Source organism: Kwoniella dejecticola, chromosome 6 (assembly GCF_000512565.2).
Source record: "Kwoniella dejecticola CBS 10117 chromosome 6, complete sequence".
Taxonomy (NCBI): domain Eukaryota; kingdom Fungi; phylum Basidiomycota; class Tremellomycetes; order Tremellales; family Cryptococcaceae; genus Kwoniella; species Kwoniella dejecticola.
Genome location: NC_089306.1, coordinates 2,064,557 through 2,085,381, shown reverse-complemented (window position 1 = coordinate 2,085,381; position 20,825 = coordinate 2,064,557). Strand labels below are relative to the sequence as shown.

The window sequence follows — 20,825 nt, the reverse complement described above, 5'->3', positions numbered from 1 at the left end:
CCCCCAACCCCTAACCCCTAACCCCAACCCCTAACCCCTAACCCCTAACCCCTAACCCCTAACCCCTAACCCCTAACCCCTAACCCCTAACCCCTAACCCCTAACCCCTAACCCCCTAACCCCTAACCCCCTAACCCCCAACCCCCTAACCCCTAACCCCTAACCCCTAACCCCTAACCCCCTAACCCCTAACCCCTAAACCCCTAACCCCTAAACCCCTAACCCCTAACCCCTAACCCCCTAACCGATGCATAGAGCTCGTCTTTCTGCATCTAACGGTATATAGCATGTTGCAATACATGAAGTTTCGCAAAATCCCCCTGGTCAGGGATCTACTCTGTAACCCCCTAAAGCTGCTTCGCTGCAATTGCAAATACCCTTAGTCGAAGCGTCCACCGCCGCCCTTTCGCTTACTGTTGATCTTGCAGTCATGAAGAAAGTGCTACAATCTTCGCGCAGCTCTTGAGAGCGAGTGACGCTTTCGATCCTTATATCACTCGTCATCAATGTTCCTCATGTACAGCGACGGCTTCTTCGTTTAAGCTAGCAAAGTGATGGCTCCTGTCTTTTCAAAGATCTGCTTCCGAACTCGAGGTCGCGTGACTACCCTAGCTTCATTGTTCCCGTCAAGCTCTGTAGACTACCGTCGAGCTCATCTGCTTTAAATACCTGTCCGTGGCAATGATGTGATAAACGGTAGTTTTCCTCAACGACTCATGAGGATGCTACACATGAGCGCTACCAAGTAATACTCTAGACTGTTTTGGTTGGCAGCAGAGAGAGAGATTTACGAAAGGAAATCGAATTGCAGATGGTACTGATGATAGATCTATCCTTGACCTCCCTGCGCGCTGGTACTTCGCTGCAGACTCCCTGTTCTGTGATTAGTTGGTAATCAGTTCAGTGATTGATATCGACAATTCGCCATGGGATACATGATGCTCTAACCTGAGAACAAATGATACTGAGCCGGATACAATTGTGTGAGGATGTTGCTACAAACGAAGTCAAGTAACTACACCACAACAGAAAAGAAGGACGATTGAGTGGAAAATGATTCATCCATTACCGGCCTTGCCGTATAGATAACGACATAGCCTGTGTATCATTCGTAAGACCCATACGGCAGAAGCGTGCACCCTTGTGTCGTCCCCATATCGATGTATCAGGTCTGGGCAAGGCCACTCCGATCTTCTTACTTCGCCTCCCATGTCTCTCATTGCCTGACGAAAGCTATGAACAATGATTAGTATGCGATCGTTCACAGCAATTGTAAACGTACAGAGGCGAGCCATTCCTTGTCTCCCTCGCTTTCGTACCTATCTTCTTGTACTCATCGCTGGTCAGAGCTCTCCAATCCAGTAGGCTCCGACAATCCTGATTGTCACACAAATACTTCGCTATGTGTCAGCGAAATACTCGAAATCTTCTGGCTGACTCACACCGGTGTCTCTACACGCCTTCCTTATGCTCTTGACACGCTCCATCCAGTAGTCACCACTAGTCTTCACGTCGTGGAATGCGATTGTGGAGCAGATAAAGATGGGGGAGAGGACCTTCCATAGATGTTCAAAGATACGAAACTGGAAATACGAGTCTGCGCTTCCATTCGCTTTGATCAGAAGGATTTCCATTCGATCGTATAAGAAGGCAGCGGCAATGAGTCCATACACGTCGGGTCTTGTTGAAACCATCGATGCACTGGCAAGCATCTCCATTGTTCGGACCACGTTCCTTATGAACGAATAGGGCCGGTCTGGGAGGATCTTCTTGGCGAAAGCCCCGTAATAGCGGGCAATCATGATCAGATCAATCATTAGGTCGGCAGAGTAGCTGCACGGCGTGATTAGCCGTGTAATTGACGTGATTGACGCGGAGAAGCGCTGAACTCACTGCGAACTAGAGATCGCCTCTTGGCGGTTACCCACAACCATCTGAGCGTTCAGTACATATCTAAACTTCTGATCCAGCCTAGGATCATCGACAATCTCGCTCAGGGCTGCATCTACTTGACTGAGGATATCTTCGCGTATAGAATCCAAGTCCACCGCTCCATCCTTAACGTATGTGCCTTCGATAGTCGCTTCGATCTTCGCAGCTTCCTCGTAGTCAGCCAGAGCCTTTCGCTTGATAGCCAGCCTAGGCAAGAAAGTTGAATCGTGCGAGCCAAGGAGTCGCTCTTTACCGCGCGTGGATGTTTCTGCCGTGCAAAGGATAGTGCCGGACCGCGAGTGACCGTTAAGTAGATTCGTCCTCTTAAGCTTTACGACGATCATATGCACGAGTGCATCTGGTTTGAGGGATAGGAAGAGCATGGCTCGTGGAGTGGTGAGCGGGTAAGGTTGATCATTTGAAATGTATCTTAGACCACTGCAACTCCAAGTCAGCTTGTATCTTCACAAGAATAGGGGACACTCACCGAAATGAGCCCAAGGATGCCTTCGAAAGGCTCGGAGTTCTCATGATGTCGGCCATATCATGGAGTAGCTGGGTTGTGAAGCGCACCGCGTCGCCGGCGGCAGGAACCAAAGGGGTTTTGCCATGTCGACATATCGTCCTCTTCCACTGAAAAACGTTCTCGTCTTCTCGGAGGGTACGGGTTGCTCGAAGATGCTCCTGAGTCTCCTCCCTGATGAAATCTTCCAGGAGCGCATAACATTCCTCGATCTCTGCCACAAGGATGTCTTCAATTGAGCTTGGCAAAGCCGTATCTTGGAAGATTGCAGCCACATCTGACGTGACTTCGGTTGTCTTCTCCTGGATGAGCATCTTCATCACGACTTCGGAATCAACCTCGGGATTATGCTACGAAGAATTCGTCAGCAAGTGATGCTATATGCATGTGGAAGACGAATGCAGCATAGGAAAGGAGGACCGGGTATGCATGTGATGTAGGAATTGGGTGTGAAACGCGGCGGTGAAGGGTCGATAACGTAAACGATTGATGATTCCATAGCCGGATGTATAGGCGGATGGATCGGTGAATGAGGGGAATGGTGGTTGGATGACGGATGGATCACGAACTGAATTGATAGATGAGTGACGACGTGAGCAGAAGCGCAAATGGAGATGGGATGGTGGGATGACAAGATGACGAGAGATGATTACTCACCAGCATCTTCCGGTCATCTATGTTCTTCTGTAAACTCTTCACGTATCGACCATATGTCTCCTTTCCATGTTTCCATTGCTTCGCCAGCTGTTTCCCTTCTTCTCCACTCGTTTCCAGTCGATTCGTCCCCTCAACCACCAGAGCTTGTACACCAATAATCACTGTATATGCGGCTTCAATGGACGTCAACGATCGTCTGTCCATCGAAGATGTGCTTGAGCGTTGTGGATACTGTGGGGTATGATGGTGTACGGTGAATGGATGCGGATGTTGACGAAGAAGCAACATTGGGAAGGTTCCCGTGGATTGGTGAAAGAGGGAGTCTGTCCGTTACTGATGATTTGCCTTTGCGAGATGTGGATGGTTTCGTTGAGTGTTTGGCACCGGATCCGGAAGATGAGCCGGCTTTGTTCTCCTTGTCGTGCTTGTGAGGCTCATGAGCGGATCATGATGACATAATGTATGCGATCAGAAAGCAACAAAAAGACCAGCTCAAAGCCATATCATCAATGCATACACAAATAATTATACAGGACATGAATCATCGCCTCGAGCCCTTCTTCTTGTTAGTCAAGTTAAGCTTTTGTCCACCTTTCGCTTGTTTCCTGCTTCCGGCTTGTCCCAGCGAGACATAGGAATAAGGATCAGGTCCACCGACACGTTTGATATCACCGCCGGCCCGCTATCATCCGTGGATCATCAGCTGTTATTCCCACTCAACTCGATTCAGTCGACTCACCTTCGCCTTGAACTCCTCACCAAGACCCATAGCCTTCCTCTTCTTCCGCCTTTCCTCCAGCTTCTTCTCTTTCCCGTTACCCCTTTCGAGATGCTTGTCACCCTCTTCATCGATCATCATGTTCAACTCGTTCCTCTCTTCTTCCCTGGTTTGCTTGGTATTCCTGTTGAACTTCATGTTTCCCCTCGAATCCCTCTTGAAACCATCGGCATCGTTTCTACTCATGAAAGCGTTTCCTTCCATCGCTCGAGAAGGTCCAGCACCGTTGTCGGAATCAGAGTCTTCAGCGATGACCATCTTGCCGGTCTTGTCGGTCTGGAAGTGAGCGGCATCCTGTCCGGGCTGTCGACGAGCTTTTTGAGCGGATGGGTCTCGAGCTGAAGACAACGGTCATCAGCTCCCACTCATACATCTTGTCAACATCAGACTCACATGCTACTCCACCAGCGATACCCCTCGAAAGCAAGTCCATAGGCTCATCCCCTTCATTCCTGATATATCTATTGTCCCGCTCGTTGGTCAGTTTACCCTTCTTGGCTTGCTGTTGACCTTTTCTACCTTTCTGACTCTGAGCAGGCTGATCATCGTCTTCTCCATCGTCAGAAAGATCTGAATCGGAGTTGTAGAGAATATCATCAAAGGCATTTCCAGATGAAGGACGGGACGTCTATGATCATATCGATAGATTAGTCCAGCGTTGAGGGGAAAGTTTCCAACTATCCGATAATGCAGCATATCGTACTCACCTGCTCCTCATCGCCTTCTTCCTTGCCAGCCTTTCTCTTCTTAGCTCTATCCTTCCTCTTTTTGATGTTATTCAACACTTTCCTCTCTTCAGGCAGCTCAGAAGCACATCGGTACACTTCATCGAAGCCAAACCTCCTTATTAGTCTTTCGAAGATATGTATCGTCTTCGACTTGAAGTGATTCTTGTGGTCGTGCACCCAGCCAAGAAGGGCTGGGACAAGCTGGCCAACGTGCGGTTGAAGAGCTTCAATGGGTAACGATACGATCGAAACCTTTGCGAAACCGAGAGCCGATTTGACGATCTCTCGGTTCTTGGATTGGAGGAATACGATCAATGTCGACAGGAGTTCCGAGAGGGTGTTTGGCGAGACATCATCTGAATGGAAGAGCTTGAATCAGCGAGGTCTATGTGACAAGGTAATACGCACTCACCCTTGAACTCGAACAACAGTCTCGACAACGCGTTGATACTAGCACTGATCATGTGCGGCGTAGTGCCGGTCAGACCGGCAGCGACCATGGTGATGTACTCCTCGGCATTGGCTTGAACAGTCGCTGCCGGGATGATGATCCGTCAGCCAATCATTAGGCCGATCATCAACGGCTCAAACTCACAAGGCTGTCCCATATTCTCCTCATCATCCTCAAGGGTCACTTTGACGCTGCCTCCGCTAGCCATCTTCTTCCCCATGACCACCAATAAATCAAATCCAGCGTCTCGCGCTCGTTCGTTGACTTCTTTTGTACCGAGCACGGCTTCGGACAAGAGCTCAGGAATGATGTGTAAAGAATCGTTGGGTAAAGATTCGACAAGGGCCGAGAGGAGTTGGAGTCGGTCCTGGTGAAGTGAGACAAGAGGTCAACATGACACCTACCGAGATATCGCAAGAGCAGACTCACTCGCTGAGCACCTGGACCAACCCCTCCTCCAGCCTCGCTCAACTTCTTGACAAACTCTCCTTCCAAACCTTTATTCAACTTGCCAGCTTCCAACAGTCTCTTCAACAACCTATACGCCTTCTTCTGAACGGTAGCATCCTTGTGCTCAAGCATCGTTCCCTGCGAAGCGGCGGTGAAAAGGGCCTGAGATTGTGCAGGCGGGAGATGAGGCACGAAGATGATCAAGAGGTCTAACATGGTATGCGAAATGGGGGACGCTCCTTCGGACGGTGGCTGGGTAGTATGCAGGTTGGTGGAGAGATGTGTAGTAACTGTATTATATGTCTCGATGATGTCCTGGAAGCGATGTCGTGTCAGGTAAAGAGTATGAGAGGAGATTCCACTAAGTGGATGTGGGACTCACCTTCTCCGTCATTATACCTACCCACAATCCAATTACCTCTCCGACCATACCCCTTGACTCCCTGGGCAATTTACTGAACACATTGAGCAGAACTGACACCATGTCCTTTGCTAAAGTTTTCAGGAACTCCATATCCTCCTTCGCGGATGTCTGATCTAGACCAAACTGTTTACGCAGCTCCTCAGGCGGAGATGAAGAGTTGGCTAGGCGCTGAGTAGAAGATACGAGTTGAGACAAGCCTCGAAGAAGGGATGGTAGGAGCAGAGGTTGCGTGTAGAGTAGGGAGGTGAGTAGCGACAGGAAAGGTGTGGTAAGACCCTAAGATGAATATCATGTAAGCTGTAATCGTCATACGTCAAAATAGAATCACCACGCACTTGCTTGAGATCCCTGGGCATCTCACAAAATCCACTCCAACAGTCCCAAATCTGGGAAACAACAGTCTCCCACACCTTGGCTTCGGCCGCTCGACCTCCATCTTCAGCCGAGACCTTCTTCTCGAACAGACGCTCAGACAATGGTCTAAAGTAAGTAGCGAAGAAAGATAATTGGTCGTTGGTGGTACGAGCTCGGATCAGTGGTAGTAGGTGAGCCCGTCCGGGATGAGGAGGTACGCCAGATCTACAATACCGTGCATGTCAGGATACGTTTAATCTGAATCTTGATTCCCCTTCAATCACTCACGCATCAGGTTCGATGTTCAGAGGCAGCCTTTCCAGCACGACTGGTACCCCAATCACTTCTATAGCCATCCCCACTACTTGATCCACTCCATCCTTGTCCTCGAAACCACGTTGATGTCTGAGATCTCCCACTTCCTGGATCAATCCCATCAATAGCTCCTCCGCAGCGGTCTGACCTCTTCCCGATGGGTCAGTTTCAGCTTGTTGTCCGGGTAGAACCCTCAATCGCAATCTGGATATCAGGGCGACCAGTATCTGAAAGAGGTGAGGTGTTTTGAGAGCATGGGTGTTCAACGATTCTGTCAGAGATGTGATCAATCGATACAGGAAAGGCGTCTTCGTTTTCTTCCTGGCACCTGGCACATTTGATCCGTTTCTGACGTAGGACAGCGTAGCTAAGATAGCTTCATCTGTTATACAGTACCTAAGGATACCTTGCGATCCGATCGCCTCCGCAGCAGATGTGCATACTGACGAAGGGGTGTTGGAGGATAAGAGGATATTGTGGAAAATCAGGTTAAACGCTTTAGGTAGATACGTATTGAGTGACAACGGGTCCTGCAATGACATTTTGATGAGTGCAGAGGTGATTGCGCTGAGATATGTGGGTGTGTCTGACATGGCAGGAGGTGATGACAAGAGCGAGTCGAGGATGGTAGGCAAATTGGTGAGGATCGAGGGAGTTGGCGAGGCAGCGTCGGCAGGCGGCGGGGAGAGCAAGTGGGCGAGAAGGGAATAGATCTGTATCGTGAGGTGTGGTAGAGGTGGAAGCGACAAGAGTAAGCCACAAAGAGGGGATAGTTGCTAGATAGTAGAACGTTGTCAGCTTGGAGTCCGCAGATACAATAACGATTCAGGACTCACCTCGTCACCCCAAACAGCTACCCATCCCCTCAAGCCTTGGATCACCCAAATCGCTCTTTTCCCTTCGCTGTCTTCTCCATCCGCGAACCTAGCTTTCTTCCCACCCTTATTGTTGGCAGAAGCTCCACCTGTCTTGACTTCTTCTTGCAGAATTGTTATGACCCATTCTCGCGCTCGGGGCAGGTATGGATGATTACCTGCTTGCAATTTCGGTGGTATAGGTGTCGTGAGGCTTTTGCGTATTCCTTCCTGAGCTATGTGTCTGACTTTCGGTCGAGGATCCAAGTTGAGTTCTAACAGGTAGTTCCATGCCTTTTTCATCAATGGAGAAGAGTTGAGCTGGGCGGATGAAGGAACGAGTAAGAGGAAAGAGGTGACTTGAAGGAGCGATCTGAGAGCAGGAGGATGTTCGAGCGAAGTATCGTATAATGGCAAGATGTTCTCTAGTATGATACTGATCTTGGAAAGGACGACTGAGCTTGGAGTTTCCGGAATGACAATAGCCAGGAGGTATAATATAGCTGGTATCAGAGCACCTTGACCCATGTTTTCTGTCTCTGCCATCTCTTCATCGTTGTTTGATGTCGCAGGCACCTCATCGTTGACGGCTTTCTCCAGGACTTGCTGCAAAGAGGCAAAATATGCTGTCGAAGAGTGAGGCAGATCTGTGTTGCCAAGTGTCGAGGATATAGTCGATTCTATCGCTACTAACAGTTGGGCTGGTTTTGATTGATGTGGAAGTGCTGAAGATGTCAATCGTCTGACATTGGCTAACGCTATAGCGAAGGACGCTGACTCAGAGGAGGAAGCCATCGTGAGATTCTTCCACAATGAGTCTTCCTGCGTCTAGGAATAAAATGAAGAGCACGGAGTTGTCTTTGAGGTGTGATGAAGTCAATAATATTAACATGTATATATACAATGTTGCTTGCGGGCATGAACAACTTGTCAAAATCTCGTCAGAAGGGCAAGTCACGTGAGTCAGAATAGAGGACAGCCATGTGTCAGTCGTGTGGCTGTGTATGGACTGCCTCTTTCGGTAATATTCGGAGTGATTGCTATGGTGGTGTTAAGGTTGATACGATTCAAGCCATTCACCATATCACCATACAAAATACAAATAAACAACCCTCATCCCCCTCTCATCGTTATCATAAGCATCCATCTCATCATCATCATCATCATCATCATCCTACATAACATTCAACGACGTGAGTGATTTCTTTCCCTTCTTGGTGCATATCTCGCAGTCTGTCTCTGTTTTGTCCGTGCGGTGGGAATGTCAATTATAAAAGGGTACGGGTAAAAAGGGATGATTCGATTGATCAACAACCCAACCCAAAGAGGAAAGATACCCAAAGAAGAAACCACAAACAACAATAACATCCCCCCCACCTTCACCCCACCTCCTCATCATCAGTGTCATCACCATCATTACTGTCGATGAAGTGATGGGTGACACACCTGCATCATGCATACCTACCGTCGATTGAGGAAATGAATGATGAGACGGATGGACGATGGACGCGTTGTTTACATCATCCCTTCTTGTCGATGAGATCTCGTGTCCATGATGATAATGATGACGAGAAGAATAAAGTTGGAACCAAACAAACAAACAATCACCCGTTCCCCATCATTCATCTCACCTGTGTATATTACCATTGCTTTCATCGGCGTGATCATCTTTCATCTCATGGATCACTAGGGAACACGCTAACGACACCTTGATCCTCTCTCACGCTATCAACCATCACCTATAATCATCTCACCCCACAGCTTCTTCTCAATCCCATCTACCGCGCCTCATCTTGACCGCCTGTGAATCATCACCAGGTCATCTACCGCTTCAGCGATACCGACACGCAGAATCGAGTCATATAAGACGCGTATATGGACCCCTCAAACACTCAATCACCCACCGATCCCTTCGCTCCCAGACTCACACCTACATTCTCCGCTACCTTAGCTCCTCCAACTCCTACCTCGACGCATACACCCAGGAGCGTATCGATCACGATGGAAGACTACATCACCGATGGCAAAGACGAACAAGACTTGGATCTGAATATGATCCACGATTTCGGAGGTGCAGAAGGTGTCGGAGTCGACATGAGAGACTTCACCAATCACAATGATGATCATGATGATCAAGATGAAGTCAAGGATGGTATTCTCGGTAAGCACCCTCCTTTCGCTTCCTTTGATCTATCCGCCTGATGGCCGACTGCTCTTGTCAGCATGCTTATATCAAAGAACATGAGCTGATTGTTTACATTCCTCGCTACTCCAATTCAATTACGTTGATCCCTTCTTATTCCCGGTGTGTATCCTTCCGACTAACATTCTACCATCACCACGACATCCATCGTACATCACCTCTTCGCCGCTACTCTCACACGCCTTAACTCGATGCGTATGCTTCTTTGGCTTCCGATCACGTACCTGGTCGACTACCCATCGTTCACATCAATCCATCTTATTCTGCTAAATTATAAACCCAATCATATACTTTCTCTCGTTCCACTTTTACCTCTATTTTCATCTTATTCATCTATTTCACCTTGGACCAATGCACCAAACACACCGCTATCTCGACCTCTCGCCACCGCCCTGTCTCCGTGAACCACCTTGACATCGATGATCCCACATCCCCACCCCCATCCCTCTGATTATCAATCATGGTCATACTTTCGGGCATTGCTGGACACAGGTATCGCCACTCCTGCCACCAACCAACTCACCCCCCAACCTCCAACCAGTGCCAGTGGAATCAACGATGTCACCAGTGTCGATGATATGTTCCAGGCTGAGACTGGTTTGGATGGCGATGACGAGGATGAGGACGATGGAGGTGAGCCTTATATCCACTTGCTCAATACTTGCATACTCGAACGCCCACAGCTGACCCGCATCTCAACATAGATGTCACTGAGGGACCATCGGGAAAGAGAGCGCGAAGCGGAGAAGCGGGACCAAGTGGATTCACATACGTAGAAAAGGATGGTGAACCAAGTAGAAGGAAGATCAAGATCGAGTACATCAACGACAAGTCGCGAAGGCACATCACTTTCTCCAAGAGGAAGGCGGGTATCATGAAGAAGGTGAGCAAGCATTCTTTCTTTTATTTGAAACAGCAGAGGGTTTTAGCTCATTATCATTCGGTATTGTAGGCCTACGAATTATCTATCCTTACCGGTACCCAAGTGTTACTCCTTGTCGTGTCCGAGACAGGACTGGTATACACCTTCACCACAACCAAGCTTCAGCCACTTGTGCAGAAGGCAGAGGGAAAGAACCTGATCCAAGTGAGTTAAGCTGCTTTGCTCACATAAACCGTCAGCTGACCGTGTACTTAGGCATGCCTCAACGCTCCCGACGGCTTCGGTCCCGATGGTCAACCCCTCGGAGGTCCAGTAGCACCTACCAAAGCCAAGAATGGTGGCTTGGCCATTCGACCGCACAAGCTCACAGCCGCAGCCTCCGCCGCAATGGCAGCTTCCGCTCAAGCAGTCTCCGACGAACATGCGTCCAATCACCCTCAATCTGCCGCGTCTCAGAGTCAAGCTCAACAAGCACACGCTCAAGCTCAGGCTGATGCAGCGGCAAGTATCGGTCAAGGAACACCAGTAGCGGCTCGACCCAAGAAGAGATTACCCTCGAAGAAGAGACAAGCTTCTGCCGCTCAACAGCAACCCGTCTTACCTGAATTGGACATACCACCTGTCCCTCAGATCCCGGATATCCACAGACAAGCTTCACCGCACAACCCGCATCCCTCGTCGGGTGGAATGATAGATCCTAACCTTCATTCACCTTTGTCGGCAGGATTCCACGTTCCACCAGAGTATCAAGGAGGTCAAGGTGGATTGAGTCCGAACCCACATCACGCTCAGCCTCAACAATATTACCAACCTCCACCTCAACATCCTGGACCGGAAGGATACCCTTACTACCCTCCGCCGCAACACCAACACCAACATCAGCATCAACAACATCCCGGACATCCAGGTCATCCGGGTTACATGAACATGCACCATCATCAGATGTTTCAACAACAACCACATCTTCGAGGGTGATAATGGTGATGATTTTTCATGAGGACAAGTGGCTGTCCATATGTAATTTTATTGATACACGATTATAGTAATCTTCCTTTTTCCTTTAAAGAAAAACCTTTCTTCGCTTTTGATTTTTCGTTTCAGACTTTGATTCCCGATACCAAATCGAGGTGTATTTTCTATGTATGGTCCCATGATACATGTTGAGATGATACCAGTATATGCAGACTGCCGAACAAGAATCATCACCAGCTAGCAACAGCATTCATCTCCTTTCATATGTGCGTGTATATTGATACGATCTTCAACCGGAGCCTCCATCTATCGTGCCCGAGCCATCTTGGATGCCCGGTGTGAGGGCAACAAGCTGCCTACTGAGTCTGAGTGGATGAACTCGTGGCGCTACCTGCTGCAGCTGCGTGAGCATCTGCCAGGGCATTTGGGGTAGCGGAGTAAGCGAATGTATACGCTTGCTCCACGGTGTCCCCGAGCCCTGTTGGGTAATTAGTGCTCAATCGGGACGCCCGACTCCTAAGGTAGATTGGACATGGCGAAGTCAGTCCGAGATGCGTGAACCAAGTATTGTACTAGAACATCTCACGAAGGGTCTTCAACCCCTCTCTTTTTGAGCTGTTCCGAGATCCATGATACCTGAGTCGCGCTACCGTCCCACTCCTGAAATCGAACGCTGCCAAACGATCGAGAATAACAGCGACTTGAGCGTGCACCAGTGAGGCTTTGTTCCGTTATACAGCTCGACGTGAAAACTGACTCGGTGGATGCTGTAGAGGCGGCAGACATGGTCAGATGGCTATTGCTTGAGTGTGAATATGAGTGAGAAAGTTTGCTTGTGAACAAGCGTTCTGACATCGAGACTCTTTACCCGACTTATTTATACCTCTTCATTCACCCAGGTTGAACCGAGCTTAGTCAGTGATCGGCCATTGTCTTCGAATGAGAGGAAGACTAGCAGATCATCGCCTTCAGAACTGCTGGATGACTTCAAGACAGAGGCTAGATTGCGCATTGGCCTTCGGAGATAATGACGCTAAAAGCGGTATGTCAGGTCTCGAACTCGCAGACCACGGTCTGCTAAATCAGCAGAACGTAAGTCTGTCCATCTGGTAACCTGTGTGACGACATAGCAAATCATCATGCCTTCTAGTGCATGTCGTACATTGTCAATCTATCGATCAATTGCATCTGGATTCACTTCCGATAATGTAATTGCAATCAGCCTTACTCTCACAACGAAGATCCTTTCAGAAAATATGACAAGACGTCCTCGGCTACATAGCGTTCTGCCTACTATCCTTTGTATCATACAAGCGACAACTGTTCAAAGAGCAACAAACGTGACACGACCTCCTTTCTTCGTGCTAACCCTCTATTCGCTTGCAACCGAACAAGCTACAGCGAGAAGATAATCGGTACTCAGACACACTCAACACAACACCGCACGTCTGTCATAGCATTCCCGAGTCTTCTTTCAATGCTTTGGCAGACAACGCATTCGATTCTGATTGTACTTCGGCTGACTCGCTGTCCAGCATAGAGACTAGAATTCTAATGCATAATCTACATTTGGACCGATCACTCTATGCATCGCCGCTCCTCCATGCATGCATGCGCATGACTAATAATCTTTCAACCCCGCTAATTGCTGCATCCTGTCGGTCAGTACAGGCTTGACAAGCGGTTCTTGCCTTTCATTCTCCATGGCTTGCGCATCGATCTTACTTCCCGTCATCCTGAACATGAGTGGATCATGCGTCGTCGAGATGTACTGCTCGGCGGCGATCTTGCGCACTTCTTTCATCTCGGGTTGCAAGTCCGAAACGGGTTTATAGCATACGTCTGAATTCGTGTGCGTTGTGATCAGCTAAATTAAGATCATCATTGTATTACGCTGAGCTGTTTCTCACTCACAAGTAGCTATTCTAGGTCGATCACCTTCGGCCAAAGCACCATAATGGATCGTTCTTGAATCCCATAAGATCAGATCTCCCGGATCAGCTTCGACTTTGACCCATTTGCAGCCCCTGTCGAAGAACCACTGAAGGTGATAATCCTTGTACCATGCGGCATCTCGCCAAGTCCAGCCTTCTTCCGGCATCTCGTGCTTGAAAGCTTCGAAGAACTCGTTGTAGTATTGAATGGAACCCTCGAGTACTCGTAGACCACCATCTTGCGGTCCGTTTTGTTCCTACACGAGCGTCAGCATGATTCATGGATAAAGCAGCTGATTTCCAGAGTACATACCAGATTCATGATACCCTGAACGCAATGCTTGTACCTTCTATTGGGACTTTGATCGACATGCGGCCAAGGAGCACTTCGTTGTCCGGCTAATTCTTCCGCTGGGAGAGGTAGGGTAACGTTGATACCATCTGTCCGCTCTTGTCATCAGCAAGACAGTATTGCGACTGACGGACCGGGACTTACCAAAAGAAACCAACAACTCCGCAGTGCCCCAGATCTTGACAAACTCATTGATCAGAGCTTCTTCCCCTCTGATATCCCATACAAACTGCTCGTGTCCTACTCCATACCGGTTATACAGACCTCCACGGTGAAATGCGGGAAGCTGGTCGATATGCCAAGTTGACTTGTCATCCGCTTTGAAACCTGTACCAAACGATTCGAGCCATTTGTAGATACGGTCGACATATTCGGCTGCTTTTTCCCGAGGTACGACACCTTTGACTACTTGATACTGTTCATAGCTGTATATCAGCTCAGTCCGCTACTGTGGAAGAACCGACGCTCACCCCTTTGGTATCCAGATCGGGATGATGTGTTGAGTTGGGGATAGTATGCGAGCCTCGAAGCTTGAGGGTGCCCCTTTGCAATTCCTCGGGAGGATGAGCACCGGTCAGTAGAGTTTGTGTGAGTGTTTGCACCATGTTCACTTGCGATTATCGAAATGAGGCCGAATAAGTTGTGTTGAAGTCTCTTATCACTCAGAACTCTGCATTATTTAAGTATTCAGACCATCGTTATCGCTTTCCCCACTCTTCACGTCATCCCAAGGTCCAAGTGGGGAAGGCTAGAGTCGATATAACCGCCGTTACTTGGTAGATTGACATCTTCGGCTTTGAAGCACGGCTTAGTGGAACGGCAGAAGTATAACGGTGGTCGAAACATCACATGACTTATCAAGGTTATCCAACGCTCCTCCACCCCCGTTTGTTCGGATTGCCGGTTGGTCCCAAACAAATTGCCCGTTCTTGACCCTGCAGATCGAGGAGAACGCCGTGTGGTGAAGGGGAAGAGGAGAATAAGAACAGGTTTAAAGTTGCATAAAACAAATAAACATAACGTTCCTGCTTTTCTCACGCGCCTCCTTTGGGCTTCGAGTGGTATCCATTTCATTAAGCTGTAAGATCGCGCTAAAGTTGCCCCGAGATCCCCTCTTCTTGCCTTGAGCCATTTTGCAACTTCTCCTTGTACTGCTGTCCCCTTACGCTCATTCCCCTCTGCTACACCAGATGTTCTGACGCCCAATCATGCTTCCGCGATATACCAGTCCCGTCTACAGAGTGGGGAACGCGTCTCACAGCGCGACAATCGACAACACCCCACGGAGCTGATTTCAACATCGTCCTTCCCCGATACACTCAGCGATCCCCCACTCTTTATCTGCTCTGATCACTCCGGATATGTAGTAGAGTAAGCTTATCACTTGACGAAGATATACAAAGTGGGGAAACAAGTCGTCTGCGGATAAGTCAGTTTTATTGAATTATCATATATCATATATAACGTATGTACCGACTCGATATCTCCCCCATCTTTCCAAGTCCCCTCAACAACCTCAGTCGACCGGATTCAAGATGTCCAACCCTACACACGCGGATGAGATCCACCCGATCGAAGATGACAAACATGTCCTCGCTGAACATCACGATGTTAACGAGATCGACAACAACATTGTCAAACCTGGAGGGGTCGCAGCGATGACTGCAGAGGATAGACATACTGCGCTCAAGCTTGCCCGAGCTGCCGATCCTGGCATTCCTATGGGAAGCTGGAGAATGGCGCAGTGGGTCTTTACTGTCATGGTCGTACTCATGTGCGGAGGAGATGCAGGTGTGTCCAAAGTGATGTCTATCGTTGGGCGACGGCTGATCTCTAGCACTTAGGCTTTGACGGTACGGTTATGGGTGCTGTGAATAGTATGAAGCAATGGCAAGGCTACTTCGGTTTGTCATCCGCAAGTGGATCTACCGGTATCGTCTTTGTGAGTCCTTGTTGAGCGGTTCAGCGTCATCAGCTGAGCGTGAAAACGATAGGGAATGTATTCTGTCGGTCAAACTTTGGCTTTCTTCCCTGCGGCTTATCTGCCCGACAAGATCGGTCGTCGATGGGGTATGACAATCGGTAACTTGACTTTGATGTATGTCTCGGTTCATCTTGAATATGTCAGCAATTTGCGCTGATATCAGCCATATTTCAGCTTCGGGGCTCTGCTCACTTCGCAAGCCCACAATTTCCAAATGTTCATCTGGGGAAGAATGTTCACTGGTTTAGGCTGTACTTTGGCTGCTTCTTCCGCGTGAGCGTTCTTCTCGCTCATCTCACATCCAGTAAACTGCAGAGACTCCATGAAACAACGTGTCGCTGATGCTGTGGGCGCTATCAGTAAATCGTACATGTCTGAAATCACTCCACCCCACTCTCGAGGGCGTTACATGGGTTTACTCAACTCGTTCTACTACGTTGGTCAGCTCATGGCTTCCGGTGTATCCATTCCCCTCGGTAGAAAAGCCAGCAACTGGTCTTGGCGAGCTCCCCTTCTCCTACAAGCCGCTCCGGCCTTCATCAACTTCGCCTTTGTGATGTTCCTCCCCGAATCACCCCGATGGCTATTCATCAATGGTCGGGACGAACAAGCTGGAAGAGTGTTGGCCAAACTACACTCTCGAGATAACGATGTCAACTCCCCCATGGTATTGCTTCAGCTGGGTGAATTCGAAGAAAATCTCGTAGCTGGAGGAGCCGACAAGAGATGGTGGGACTTCAGAGCGTTGTTCAGGACCAGGGCCAACAGATACAGATTCGGAATGTGTGCCATCATCGCAATCTGGGGTGCTTGGGCCGGTAATGCTTTGATTTCGTGTGAGCATATCGATTCTTTCGTAGAGGCTTAGCAGTATACTGACCATTACATGTAGACTTCCTTCCTGTTCTCCTTGAACAAGCTGGCATCACCAGTCCTGATCGACAACGAGTGTAAGTCTTTCCGACCATTGAAGATATTTCGCTAATATCGCTCGCAGACTAAACTTCGCAAACTCCCTGACGTCTTTCGGAGGTGCTTTGGCTGGGACCGCTTTAACCGATTATATGGGTAGACGACCTTTGCTTCTTTCCGGTATCACCTCTTGTATGGTCGGTATGGCCCTGGCTGCTGGTCTTCTATCACCTGCTGGAGCGCAGACTGCGACTCGAGCAAACGCGGGAATCACTTTCATCTGTAAGTCAGCCATGTTTATACCGATGAGTAGTGCTGATCTTCTACTGGTCACAGTCCTCTTCATGGTCGGATATAGTTTCGGTATCACTCCACTGCAAGGTCTTTATGTGGCGGAGAACTTGAGCATGGAGAATAGAGCAAAGGGTCAGTCAATTTGCCGCTTCCTTCCGTTTACTTGTGCTGAGGCGCCTGATTTTTTCCATAGGTATCGCTCTTCAGACGTGGCTCGGAGCCGCTTGCAATCTCATCAATACCTTTGCTATCCCTTCTGCCCTCAAAGCCCTACGATGGAAGAGTAAGTCGAAGACCGTCCACTCGCTTTTCGGATCTGCGAACTGACTCTCACGCTTGAACAGCTTATCTGATCTTCTTTGCTGTCGATTTTGTCGGTGTGGTTGTTATCTATCTGTTCGCTGTCGAAACCAAACGACTATCGCTTGAGGATCTTGACCACATCTTCGAAGCGAAGAACCCCAAGAAGGAGAGTTTCGCTCTTGCGAAAGCAGCTAACGAGAGGTACAAGAGGGAGAAGGAGGCTGAGAGACTCAATGGACTGTAAGGGGAAGTGTTGCTGGTTGAATGGTGGTGTCAGGACATCGACATCAAAGTGGCGGTCAGCGGTGATTCTTGGTGTCTGCTTATATCTATCTGAATTTGTAGTCTCTGTTTTAGGTGTTCAACAGACCTGTCCCTACTTTTGAAGCATGTTTGGAATCAGAGGAGTTGTCAGTATGCACCTTCTGAGTTTGACCCTTATGTATCGCATTGCAGCTGCTGGTATCGGGAAGACACGCTGTATTGAGGGTTATTTATAGACTTATAGCCTGTTCACATTACGCAACAACCAAATGTGGGGATCTATTCCCCTAGAATGAGCCAATTTGCCCGTACGCTTGCACTTAGACGGAGAGTGTAGACTCGATGGGCAAATGAAAGGTCCGCATCCCTGGGACGTGCTAGGGTTCTAGAGGGACTTAGTCGTTATAAACATAAGTGGCCCCCAAGTCATGCCGGGCCCCTGTGACACCGAGATCCGTTACACCGGTTAGGAAGGGCCCCCCACCTTGCAACCTTGCTTAGATAACGGCTCGACTGTATTCCCAGACTTACCGTGATATGCCTTGACTTTCAGCCGTGAAAGAGTGGGGGTGGCTGTGATCCGCAGCCGGATAAGGAGTCTACCCTTGCAAAGCTCTGCTCATGCTTTGGGAGAGGCTCCCCGCCTATACCAGGGGGGTAAGCTTATCATGTGATCGTCTTGGAGTGGGGTTAGATTATAGCCATTTCGGAGATCTGCGAGTGGGGTAGATAAGTTATTTTTAGCAGTCATATCGATATGATCTATAAAAGCCAAGAACAAAGGTCGCATGTCGGATTATTCTGCGGCTCACGATCTATACGGATCTCATTGTTTTGTGAAATCTGGCAGATACACGATGTCACATCAAGTACAGAACCTAGAAGAGGTCGACATTGCGCCGGTTGGGAAAGACGACAAGAACATACATGGTATCGAACACAGTCAAGATGTGAACGAAGTTCACGAGCGCGATGATGTCGTTAAACCACCCTTCGTAGGGGATATGACTGCCGAAGATCGAGTCACCGCGATGAAAATGGCATTGACCGCGGATCCGGGTATTCCGCCATGGTCGTGGAGGATGGTACATTTCGTACTCATGATGCTTGTGGTTCTGATGTGTGGCGGGGACGCAGGTGAGTCAATCGGTAGGCTAATTTGGCTTGCAAGTTACTGAGAACAGATCCCCAGGATTTGATGGTACTGTGATGGGAGCTGTCAACTCTCTTACCCAATGGCAACACTACTTCGGTTTATCCGAAGCGACTACTGGTACAGGCATAGTCTTTGGGATGTACTCGGTTGGTCAAGTCTTGGCCTTCTTCCCAACAGCCTACCTTCCGGACAAGATTGGTAGAAGGGCAAGTATGATGACAGGGCACGGTATCTTGATGTGCGTGGTGTCAAGGTTTATTTTGCGATATGTTGCGCTAATTTGACAACCGTAGCCTTGGAGCCATGTTGACTTCACAAGCCAGGAGCTTCCAGATGTTCATTTGGGGAAGACTCTTCACCGGATTGGGCTGCACTTTGGCTGCATCATCGGCGTGAGTTCACTAGGTTGATTCCGATTGCGTTCCAGGTCTGCTGATGCATTGTATGATTTATCATCGCAGCAAAGCCTACATGGCGGAGATCTCTGCTCCACAAACGAGAGGGCGATGGTTGGGTCTGCAAAATTCCTTTTACTACGTCGGTCAGCTATTAGCTTCGGGTCTCGCGATCCCACTTGGCAGAAAGATGAATGACTGGAGCTGGAGAGGTCCTCTGATGATCCAGGCTGTCCCAGCTCTGATCAACTTCGTATTCATCCTTCTGCTGCCTGAATCACCGAGATGGCTGTATACCCACGGGAAAACTGAGGAAGCTGCGAATGTATTGGCAAAGTTCCATTCCAGGGATAACGATATCAATTCACCAATCGTGCTTCTTCAGCTAGGGGAATTTGAGGAAAATCTGTCTGTAGGAGGTGTGTCTCCATTCGAACGGAAGTCTATCTTTGCGAGAGGCTTGGACTAATTCTTGCTCATTTCACACATAGCCGACAGACGATTCTGGGATTTCCGACAAGTCTTCCGTGGAAGATCAAACAAATACCGTTTCGGTATGTGCGCTATCATCGCGATATAGGGATCGCTGTCTGGAAACGATTTGATTACGTGTGAGTGGGGTCGTGTTTGTAATACCTTGAAGGGAGAAGGCTGATGAGATTTTAACTAGACTTCCTGCCCGTACTTTTGCACCAGGCAGGTATTGACAGTCCTGACAGGCAGAGGGTGTGAGCCGAATCGAATCCAAACCTCAACGGAAAAGTCGAGACTGACAGCACTTTTTAGACTTAATTTCGTCAATTCAGTCACCTCCTTCGCTGGTGCACTCACGGGTACTTGGCTTACGGACTTTGTTGGTCGACGAAAATTGCTATTATTTGCGGTCACATCCTGTATGATCGGGATGGCACTGGCAGCCGGACTACTGAGTGATGGAGGAGTACAGAGCACCGCTCGAGCTAACGCGGGCATCACTTTTATATGTGAGTATACATCTCAGTCATTATAATATCCTGTGATTAGCTGACAGTCGCCCCAGATCTATTCATGGTCTGTTACAGTTTCGGCATGACACCGCTTCAAGGCCTGTACCCGAGGTGCGTCTCGTCTAATTTTCGCACTATGTTTCTCTCTATTAGCCTGACGGAATCCTTTTTGGTTGCCTTCAATAGTGAATCCCTTAAACACGAGAATCGAGCTCGAGGGATTGCTTTACAGACTTGGTTAGGTGCAGCGTGTAACCTCATCAATACTTTTGCTTTGCCAAGCGCTCTCGAACACATACGATGGAAGAGTGAGCGTCACTGTTCCCCTACTTGCGAACCAAATGTGCTGATGTTTCTTCCAGCATACTTGATTTTCTGCGCATGGGATGCGGTGGGCGTCGTCGTTGTGTACCTGTTCGCGGTGGAAACGAAGCGCCTGTCACTCGAAGACCTGGATCATATCTTCGAAGCTAAAAATCCCAAGAAAGAGAGTTTCGCGATCGCAAAGGCAGCAAATGAACGGTATAAGAGGGAAAGAGAGGCAGAGCAAGTTCACGCGCAGCCAGGTCCAGCTTGAGCCATTTCGGCCCAGTTGTATGGTGACAGCGACATAGGCTTGTCCGCTATCTGTCTTCTGAGTTCATCGTGGTTGAAAATGCTTCCGTCCACACGGAACAATGGATCGCTAGGATTGAAAAACAAGCAAAAGTCTGTTATCGTT

General features: G+C 48.8%; 7 protein-coding genes across 7 annotated transcripts; 4 read left to right on the top strand and 3 right to left on the bottom strand.

The window, feature by feature from the left end:
* Nucleotides 1-1,400: 1,400 nt before the first annotated feature.
* I303_105641 (uncharacterized protein) lies at nt 1,401-3,316 on the bottom strand (the record flags this gene model as incomplete). The annotated part of the gene is made up of 4 exons (XM_018408210.1): nt 1,401-1,833; nt 1,894-2,370; nt 2,420-2,805; nt 3,113-3,316. 4 exons carry the CDS (start codon nt 3,314-3,316, stop codon nt 1,401-1,403), a joined length of 1,500 nt encoding a protein of 499 aa, XP_018261901.1.
* Nucleotides 3,317-3,653: 337 nt separating this feature from the next.
* I303_105640 (uncharacterized protein) lies at nt 3,654-8,261 on the bottom strand (the record flags this gene model as incomplete). Its single annotated transcript, XM_018408211.1, has 11 exons — nt 3,654-3,794; nt 3,852-4,228; nt 4,284-4,518; nt 4,598-4,974; nt 5,031-5,153; nt 5,214-5,436; nt 5,499-5,834; nt 5,902-6,219; nt 6,279-6,522; nt 6,586-7,388; nt 7,449-8,261. The coding sequence occupies 11 exons, from the start codon at nt 8,259-8,261 to the stop codon at nt 3,654-3,656; spliced, it is 3,990 nt and encodes a 1,329-aa protein (XP_018261902.1).
* Nucleotides 8,262-9,341: 1,080 nt separating this feature from the next.
* On the top strand, nt 9,342-9,668 carry I303_105639 (uncharacterized protein; the record flags this gene model as incomplete). The annotated part of the gene is made up of 1 exon (XM_018408212.1): nt 9,342-9,668. The coding sequence occupies one exon, from the start codon at nt 9,342-9,344 to the stop codon at nt 9,666-9,668; it is 327 nt and encodes a 108-aa protein (XP_018261903.1).
* A 420-nt stretch (nt 9,669-10,088) lies between these two features.
* I303_105638 (uncharacterized protein) lies at nt 10,089-11,527 on the top strand (the record flags this gene model as incomplete). The annotated part of the gene is made up of 4 exons (XM_018408213.1): nt 10,089-10,302; nt 10,374-10,552; nt 10,622-10,756; nt 10,808-11,527. The coding sequence occupies 4 exons, from the start codon at nt 10,089-10,091 to the stop codon at nt 11,525-11,527; spliced, it is 1,248 nt and encodes a 415-aa protein (XP_018261904.1).
* A 1,618-nt stretch (nt 11,528-13,145) lies between these two features.
* I303_105637 (uncharacterized protein) lies at nt 13,146-14,415 on the bottom strand (the record flags this gene model as incomplete). The annotated part of the gene is made up of 5 exons (XM_065969207.1): nt 13,146-13,366; nt 13,439-13,715; nt 13,772-13,908; nt 13,955-14,225; nt 14,281-14,415. 5 exons carry the CDS (start codon nt 14,413-14,415, stop codon nt 13,146-13,148), a joined length of 1,041 nt encoding a protein of 346 aa, XP_065825279.1.
* Nucleotides 14,416-15,345: 930 nt separating this feature from the next.
* On the top strand, nt 15,346-17,547 carry I303_105636 (uncharacterized protein; the record flags this gene model as incomplete). The annotated part of the gene is made up of 10 exons (XM_018408215.1): nt 15,346-15,601; nt 15,655-15,752; nt 15,805-15,908; nt 15,969-16,067; nt 16,155-16,630; nt 16,687-16,744; nt 16,792-16,988; nt 17,043-17,132; nt 17,194-17,283; nt 17,345-17,547. The coding sequence occupies 10 exons, from the start codon at nt 15,346-15,348 to the stop codon at nt 17,545-17,547; spliced, it is 1,671 nt and encodes a 556-aa protein (XP_018261906.1).
* Nucleotides 17,548-18,424: 877 nt separating this feature from the next.
* I303_105635 (uncharacterized protein) lies at nt 18,425-20,681 on the top strand (the record flags this gene model as incomplete). The annotated part of the gene is made up of 11 exons (XM_065969206.1): nt 18,425-18,704; nt 18,760-18,961; nt 19,017-19,115; nt 19,185-19,537; nt 19,610-19,638; nt 19,699-19,729; nt 19,789-19,846; nt 19,905-20,101; nt 20,158-20,215; nt 20,291-20,412; nt 20,467-20,681. 11 exons carry the CDS (start codon nt 18,425-18,427, stop codon nt 20,679-20,681), a joined length of 1,644 nt encoding a protein of 547 aa, XP_065825278.1.
* Between the last annotated feature and the right edge of the window lie 144 nt (nt 20,682-20,825).